This window comes from Mytilus edulis, chromosome 7 (assembly GCF_963676685.1).
Source record: "Mytilus edulis chromosome 7, xbMytEdul2.2, whole genome shotgun sequence".
Lineage (NCBI taxonomy): Eukaryota > Metazoa > Mollusca > Bivalvia > Mytilida > Mytilidae > Mytilus > Mytilus edulis.
The window spans coordinates 26,696,613-26,705,728 of NC_092350.1; the positions used below are offsets into that span (position 1 = coordinate 26,696,613).

At 30.4% G+C, this 9,116-nt stretch overlaps 1 protein-coding gene across 1 annotated transcript; it reads left to right on the forward strand.

Annotated features, from left to right (window-relative positions):
• Positions 1-1,224: 1,224 nt before the first annotated feature.
• Positions 1,225-7,646, forward strand: LOC139481152 (homeobox protein DBX1-A-like). The gene is made up of 4 exons (XM_071264287.1): positions 1,225-1,762; positions 2,362-2,544; positions 5,275-5,474; positions 6,944-7,646. Exons 1-4 carry the CDS (start codon positions 1,441-1,443, stop codon positions 7,250-7,252), a joined length of 1,014 nt encoding a protein of 337 aa, XP_071120388.1. The 5' UTR covers positions 1,225-1,440; the 3' UTR covers positions 7,253-7,646.
• The last annotated feature ends 1,470 nt before the right edge of the window (positions 7,647-9,116 follow it).

Consider the following 9,116-nt stretch of genomic DNA (forward strand, 5'->3'; position numbering starts at 1 on the left):
TTATGAGTATCATAATATTCCTCAAAAATTTGCAAATACCGTCATTGAAGTTTTGTTTTCATTTTTGCATACATTTTGAAGCGTACGCATCTTTCTTAGGTATCTTTCTTAATATACGTAAGCACGCCGATAATATCCCATAAATGATTTAACATTTCCCTAACTCAGAATACATTTCTACCAAATGATAATTTTTTGCTAATATTTTAGCCTATATTACTCAGAAAGCCTCTCATGGTTTTAACGTATTCGGCTTCTTAAAATGTTCCGTGCATTGTAAAGGCCATACGCTGACCTATAGATGCTTACAATAACGTTATCTGGACTCAGGTGGATAGTTATATAATTGGAAAATCATATCACATCTAATTATTTCTAATATCACACAGAAGATGCAATGTTAAGTTCTGCGTGAATTGGCAGATGTACTGTACAACTGAACTGAAATGAAATGAAAGATCCCCATGTAAAACTACCATTAACAAATACGGTAACGACAATTAACTTGGATAAATGTTCCTCGTTTGGTCACATTTAGAAAAGTATCATAATTAATATCTTTTGCAGTCATTCAAATTCATATGAATTAAAATCATTAAATCAGTGTTTATGAAATTGTATAACCATGTGTCCACATATGAACATAAGTAAATAAATATAGAATATCTATTTAATACTATCAATATAGAGATAGATTAAATTTGTATCTATTTACATTGGAAACATATGTTGTTTTCTTGGAAGATTTTTAATTGCACAATTCAAATTTATTTATTTCACATTTAGAATTATTCGATAATGCTCTGACATCATTTCTCAATAGGTTTTTTTTTTTTTTATAAGAGCTTGCGCATCAATTTAATATAATCGAATATATGCACAATTTCATAATAGTTATCAATTCATTTTTTTTTATATTTTCAATAAAAACTTATAAAAAGTATTCATTTCTGCGAATCTTTTGTTAATTTTAATAAAAGATGCACACATTTTCATCATATAAACTGGCATTATGTGCAATAAAAAACGTAATCTCTCTTGTGATTGGTAATCGTTAGCAATAGCTTTTATTATTAAAACAGTAAATATTGAACATTTGCCGTTATTGACCCGCCTCCCGGTTAATCAAACCATCAGGTCGCGTTTGATTGGTTAAATATGAGAAGTGAATTAATACCCATTAAAGGTAATTCCTTATAAAGGTTTGATGTGATATGATACCTAATCAATTCATTGAACAAATTAGCTTTATCCGGTTTTCACATCTTTCTCCGGAAACAGCTTGGAAAAATATTTTGTTACAGGAGTTTTATCGTTATTGAGTGAAAAATTAACAATAAGAGTTATTAAGAGTCGTTTATGTAACAGTGATATTGCAGAGAACTTTTTTTATTTTACATAAAAAAACAAATAAAATAAAAACAGTTGAGGTCGGCAACAATGTTTCCGAATATTTTAGCACCGTCGCCGTTATACCAAAGTTTGTTTAGAAATGGACAATTAGTTCCACAGGCACCAATGGTGACAACGTCAGCGTCATTTCTTGTAGAAAATCTTCTTAGAGACAGAAATCAAGCACTGCTTGCTCGTCAAGGTCTACCGCCATTCACTTGTGCTACAACATTTTCTCCAACATTACCAGAGAATTTACAAGCAACACCGGTAACCTCATCAGCGTCACTGAACGCCATCAATCCAGCGCCGTATCTGAAGTTTGGCGTCAATGCGATTCTTGGAAGAGAACCATCATCTCCAAAATCAGGTAAGGTCAATAATTTGTTCAACTAACAATAATCTTGTTCCTTTTATTGTTTGTAAACTATAATGGCCAAATTGTCTTTTGTCTTAAAAATAAATATTTATTATTTTTTGTAAACATTATTTTTATCCTACTTCCTGTTAAATAACATTATCTTAAGCTGAAATTTTGTTTTTTTTCCAGATCATTTTTCTACAATACTAATTTCAATTATTAATTACAGTGCAATACATAATAAATTAGTTTTCATTTTATTTAGTAAAGTTCCGTTGCTGTCTCATTAACTAATATCAACAACTCTTTTTAATGATAAAGTTTTATTTTAGAATATCATTAAAATTTAAAGTTTCTTTTTTTTATACATCACATTTTACGAGTTTTGATACTGGTGAAATGTTATTAGCTTAAAACCAAAAATATATTAGATGTTTGAATATACAATTTAACTGTTTTAGAATAAGTTTTAATTGATTCTTTTATCCATTTGCTAGCAAATTATTTCATGGACTAACACACGTTACATAAGCCTGAAATGTGAAATTTAACTCTATAAATGACAACCATATGGACTGTATTTCAATCCTAAAATCTTTATATTTCAGAGGAAAAGATTGAATCGCCTCACCCTTCTCGAAACGTTTACAATTGCCAAAGCAGTATCTCCACGTCCCCATCAAAAGGCTGCGGTTACGTTAGCCATGGTTTATCATGTGCGGGATGCTCACCAAGACAAACATTTTATGAAGCACAGTTTCCAAATATGTTCAGAAATTCTTACTTTCCAGGTGAGCTATAGTCCTATTTTATTTATTCAGAATGTATACAGTCTTTGTTTGATGTATATGTTTTCAGCTTCATGTATTATAGAGTAAATAAGCAAAATTTATATACTGCAAATTTTTTTTTTTTTTTTTTTTTTTACTTGTTTATCTATATATCTTTTAATTCATTTATCTTATTTTATTTTTATTTAATATTCAATTTCCAACTGACTAGACAACAGTTGATGTATCTCAAATTTACGACCGGTATTTTATTTAAAGAATCAATTATAAATTTAAACTGTATCATTTTAAAATGACTTTTATCGCCAAGGTTAATTAACAACGAGACTTTTAACTAATAAATTTCTCGTTCTAATTGATAGTAATAAATTTTGATTATTATCATAACCATGATTATATTTATTTCTCCTTGGGTTTTAAAGAAAATATGTCTATAAACCCAAATTGACCGTTACATTTGCTTTCGGCCAAGTATCCAGTACGTGCCAATTGATAGATAGAATTTTGAGGATGAAAAAGTCATAATTTCACCCAAATTAGTATTCATGTATTATCACTATCTTTAAAAACAATCGAAATACTCATAAAATTAACATTTCAAATATGAAATTGGCGCCACAATAAAATTTAACATTAACATCTATAGTTACTTTTAAAAGCGATAAAAGTGACCAGGGAATGATAAAGGGCCCACCCGCGCTTCATCTTCGTTCAAATATGTCCATATCAGGCATTAATATCTACATTGTTTTATGGTCCGTCAATTAAAGGCAGTATTAGAAAAAAATATTCAACGATAATATTTTGTTTAATGATAATACTTCATAATTTTATTCATAGCTTATATAAAACACATTAAATGTAACTTCAATGGAAAGACTTCAATAAAAAGTATCTGGCATATTCGTGTAACTTATTACTATTTATTAAAAATTTTGTTTAATATGTTGGTTTGACTATGTTTGCTAAACAAGTTGTTGGCAAATGAATGTCTGTGTTAGTGCATTTTAGTTAATTTTTTTCTAATACTGTTACACCCCACACACACTCACTCATATGTATATATATATAGAATTTTTTCCTTTTCTTTTTCTTCAATTGAATACGTCTAGTTAATACTAAATCAGTTCTTACTATCAATTATGTGACACAGAAAAGTAGTTTTTCGTTTCTTCAACCTTAGGTTTGACATTTTACTAAAATTAAAAAGAGACAACACATTAAAAGGGGTAAGGTACTTCGGAAAAAATTTGATATCCCTAATTTTAGTGTACATGAAAATGTCTTTGTTAGTCGAGCGAGTAATAGGTGATAATGACACCATTTGTATGTCCTAACGATTATGAGATTGATCCCTCTTTATAACCGTACGATTGAAAGGTCAATTTCATGCATAAAATTAACATTTCACTTTAATTTTGCAATATAAATCTCATTGAATAATACACTATTAACAACTATTTTATTTCTTTTTTTATTTGAATTTAAAATACCATTGAAATGACAGAAATTGCCTTAAAAAAACGTACGACACCGATTAGTGAAAATACTACTTTGACGTTCATTTAAAAAAGGAAACTTGAGAAATGTCTAAAATTTCTGTTTTTCTCTACTTTTCTCAAAACGGAACGGATTAACACGCGTCGTTTTTGAACTTTTGAACTGAAGAAAAATGAGTACAACTTTATAAAATTATTTTCAGCTAATACACTGAGCAAACAAATTATCTTTTATTTCCGTTAAAATGTACAGGTAACAATATCATTATAAAAATCTCCACCGGCTTCATAATATGCGGTAAAATTTAATGTATCAATCACGAGCTTTGTTGATCGTCACGCTCCTAGCGATCATATCTTTGCGGTATATCTTTTTTCAATGTAAGGTCGCTATTTTATGTTTATTTAAGCGTATAACATTTCATTAAATTTCATCAATGAATTTATAATTCTTTGTTAGTAGATTTTGAAGTATTTCAATATGCTACTCGTTATTTTTCTGGAGTGTCAATTAAGGTGTTTTTCAAGGAGAATTTTTACGTGCTGGCGCATTTTACATCTCGTTTAGGAAAAAGGGAAAGTGCGAAAAAAACAAATGCTTTAAGAATAATATTGACATACATATTAATATGCAGATTATTAAATATAACGAAATATAATCTGTTGAAAAAGTACATAGCTAAAAATTATTGCTCAGTAAATTTTACTTGTTTGGTTTTTATGTGACTAATATAGGAATACTATATGAGAAATCAAGTTCACTTTTTTTCTCTCCATATTATAAATAATGCACGTTTTTGTTTTAATTTATATATCATTTTGTCATAACTATTGGTTGTGTGTTCTTTGTATATTATGTAAAATAACGATATTCTGATAATAATTCATTAAGTTATAATTTATAAAATTGCATTAAAACTTAGAAAGGATGAAACAAAGAGACTTTTGAACATTTATGCTCTTTTGGATTTTGACTCTCACAGATCATTCTTATGTTGCTGTTTTTTTCGGAGGGTAGGGAAAGAGAAGACAACATCTTTCATATTACTGTAATTCCAGAAAAGTGTGTTCGTACTGGAACTATACATACGTTTTATTACCTAATGTCTTTAAGAGCAATCGGGTAAATCTCTCTGTAATGTATTCACGACAAATACACGAGCTTTAATTTCACTGGGAATCTGTTCTTTTATAAAGACATGTGATTTATAATTTCCTGTTTACATTTTAGGTTCTCCATTATTGCCAGTGCCGCACGCATTTTCATTTTTAAGTAACATGAGAGGGAAACCCCGCCGGGGGATGTTGAGGAGAGCGGTTTTCTCAGACATGCAAAGAAAAGGCTTAGAAAAAATGTTCCAAAAACAGAAGTATATTAGTAAACCAGACAGAAAGAAGCTTGCAGCCAAACTAGGACTTAAGGATTCTCAGGTAGGTCCAAATAATGTCACGTTTTATTATGGATAACAGAAGATTGGAATATACACCTAAAACAGCAACCCAACAGCACAATAACGGACACAATTGTATATTTTACGAGCTTTAAAACAAATGCGTTTTTATTAAAGTTTTTTTTGCAGTGAACCACCGTCATCATTTAGGAAACGCAAAACCCACATTGGTATTTTCATAAAATAAACCTACACGTAAGATGCAATGTTATAACAAAATGTCAGTGACAGATAATTATTTTTATGATTTACTTTGACGCCATGAGACATTTTATGAATCTTAGGCTTGTTAATTAATACACATTCTTGGATTAGTTTATCATCAATTTGTAATAAGTTGTCACTTTCATATGTCTCTCATGAGTACATGAGCGCCTTTAATTCATCAGCAATAATTCTTAAGGCGCTCTGAAAGGATCCTTCAAATGGTCTCCAGCAGTCCACAACAATAACAGATGAAGTAAGGGAGACTGTCATAGATTCCGTTGTCAATTTTCTATAACATATTATAATAAGTATGAAACTTATAACGGAATGAAATTGACTAACTGACGGCAATTGAATAAGGAGCTGGCTGCCAAAGGGAAATTCAAGATAATCGTTAAAACATCTGGTCCTGATATCTTAATGAGAAATTAGCAATAATAAAACAAATTAATTGTAATGATAATATAAACTGCCGCATAATAGAGACAGTTTGTCATGAATGCAGATTGTTTGTTTCTGTTTTGGTTAAAGTAGCTAACAACTAAATGTCGGGAGGCGTTCCGAAAAGAGTGTCAGCAGCTTCTTTATGACTGATGAAAGACAAACTTCAAGAAGTCAACTTTGATAAATGATATATCTTGTTACGACGTGACAGTCATAATTTCATAAGAATTGAAATAGTTTTTGAATCTTGAAATCTAAAAGCCAAACGGGTACCGTTATATTATTTATTAATTTAGGTTTAGATTTTTGTTGTTGAAATTTTAAGACTCATTTAACGCTGAAAATGTTCTTTAGCGCAACAAATAGACTGCCGATTGATAAAAATCCCCCCCCCCCCCCCGAGAACACGAAACGTAGTGGTAGAAACACATTTGTATGCAAGTATAAGTAAAGAAATCACATGGGTGTTAAATGATGAATTTAAACTGAGATGAAGGACAAGCTGTTCACCAACTCCACTTGTGTAACTAAATGATGAAAGTCAAACCGTCTGTTATAATGATATTATTAATAACACCTTAATGACTTTGCTCATTTAGAAACTTTTTAATAATTTTACTCCTGCGTCAACAAATATGAAAACCTGGTGGTTCAGTCGTCAGCTTGTAGCTAACTATCATGTAGACATATGTACAATAAGGTTCTTATTGTTTTATAAAAAGACAAACTATCACATCTACAATATTAAGAAACAAACAAAACGATTATATTATTTATAACTATATTTTTCCTTTTTAGGTAAAAATTTGGTTTCAAAACAGGAGAATGAAATGGAGAAATTCAAAAGAGCGTGAACTTTTATCGTCTGGCGGATCACGTGAATCAACTTTGCCAGTTAAAGGAAGTGATGGTCAAAATTGTGAACAGTCCGCTGTTTCAGATAGTAATGACAATGACAATTTAAATGACAGCCAAAGTTCCGAATGTACCAATAACTTAGATGATACAGACTATCCCGGCTCCTTGTCTATAGACATGGAACATGCGCAATCTAGTTTTTCTCATAGTGACGATTCAGAAAGTGATGACGAAATAGATGTATCGTAAACGATCGACATGTCGTTTTAATGATCTCTACACAAATCTAGTCTTCGAAAGATATCATAAAGTGCCAATCAAGTCTAGTTTTTATTCTGATTTCAAATGTATAATTTTTTGAAATTATAATAATACATTTGTAATACTTTGAGTTAATGATTCGGATGAAATGAAATAGTTATGATCTTAAAAAAGCTTAAATTTAATGTTAAGCGATTAAAATATTTAACAACTGTCGACGTCAGATGTCCCATGTGGGACTAGATACTAATAAAAGTGCTACTAACAATGAATCTTAGACAAATGTCCTAGCACAGTAATGGTAGTTTTTTAAATAATTGCTTTTATCTGTGATAATGATGTATTTATGAACTGTAAAATGTGAATAAAATGTGAAAATTTATTTTTTAATTTCTTTTGAATGATAGATAGAAAGAATCGTGGTCATCTTCAAACACGAGGATATGATATCAAATCGTCAAATCTGTTGAACAACTGGTGTATATATCAATAATTCATGTGTTCAAATAAAAAAAACTCTTCAGAACAAAGAGTATATTACATTTTGTTACGAATCCATTAAATCATCTGAAAAGCGTTGCTATATCAACTATATCGAAGCTAACAAGTCCAATCTGACCGAAACATGTAACACACATTTCAAATGACATAATAAACAAAACATAAAGGTGACCCCAAACATCATTCAAACAGAAATCAAATTATTATCGTGTATTGAAGCCTTCTTTACTCAGTTATAACAAAGACTGGTTGGTTAAGATCAAATTGGTTTCTAATTGACAGTGCATAGAAGAGTGGTGATTTTTTCTTTAGACTGACAAGTTAGTTTAGTATTAACCAGTAGCACTATCAAAAGTACAGACGACATACACAATACTAAGAAAAATATGATTACGTCATGTACGTACTCATGAACCTGTCCAAATAAACTATTTTAACAGGAGCGTGTTCATGAACCTGTCCACAACCAATAATGTTCACGTGAATCTGTCCAAACGAAAATCATCTTTTATTGTACGTGTTCATGAACATGTTCGAAACATATTATATTTAGGTGTATGTGTTCGTTGACCCACTGGTCCATGAACGTACTTTATGATCTCTCATGTGTAAAAATAAAGTTTTTGTCGCTTTTTTGTTGCATATATTTCCCACTTTTCCTATTACTTTTTTAATACTACATAGCTTTTCTCTAGACACGCAATCCATTTGTGCATAGCATCCTACATACTTATCGATCCTTATTGAAAAACAAGACATATATCTCAAATACATTTATGACTAAATGTTTTCTAAATCTGATACAAATTTTTCATTCAATCTTGCAAATTTTAGAGACATATTTTATGCCATAGAAATTGTTTTTATGCCAAATTTATTATCAAGCCCCATATATGGGCATTATGGTTTCTGGTCTGTGCGTCCGTTTGTTCGTCGTTCGTTCGTCTGTTCGTCCGTTCGTCCGTATGTTCCGCTTCAGGTAAAATTTTGTTCGAGGTCAGGTTAAAGTTTTTGGTCGAGGTAGTTTTTGATGAAGTTGAAGTCCAATCAACTTGAAACTTAGTACACATGTTCCCTATGATATGATCTTTCTAATTTTAATGTCAAATAGAGGTTTACCCCTTTTTCACGGTCCACTGAACATAAAAAATGAAAGTTCCGAAGGGGCATCCGTGTACTTGGGACACATTCTTGTTTCTTCAACAAATGCTTGTACGGCACTATCCCTTGATTTTTTTTATTTATGGTATGACCGAATTGTCATTCTCAATAGTAGTGACAGATTTTTGTTGCATTAACTTTTTTGTCATTTCTGAATGTTAAAATGTTTTACAACATATGAAATTTGCTA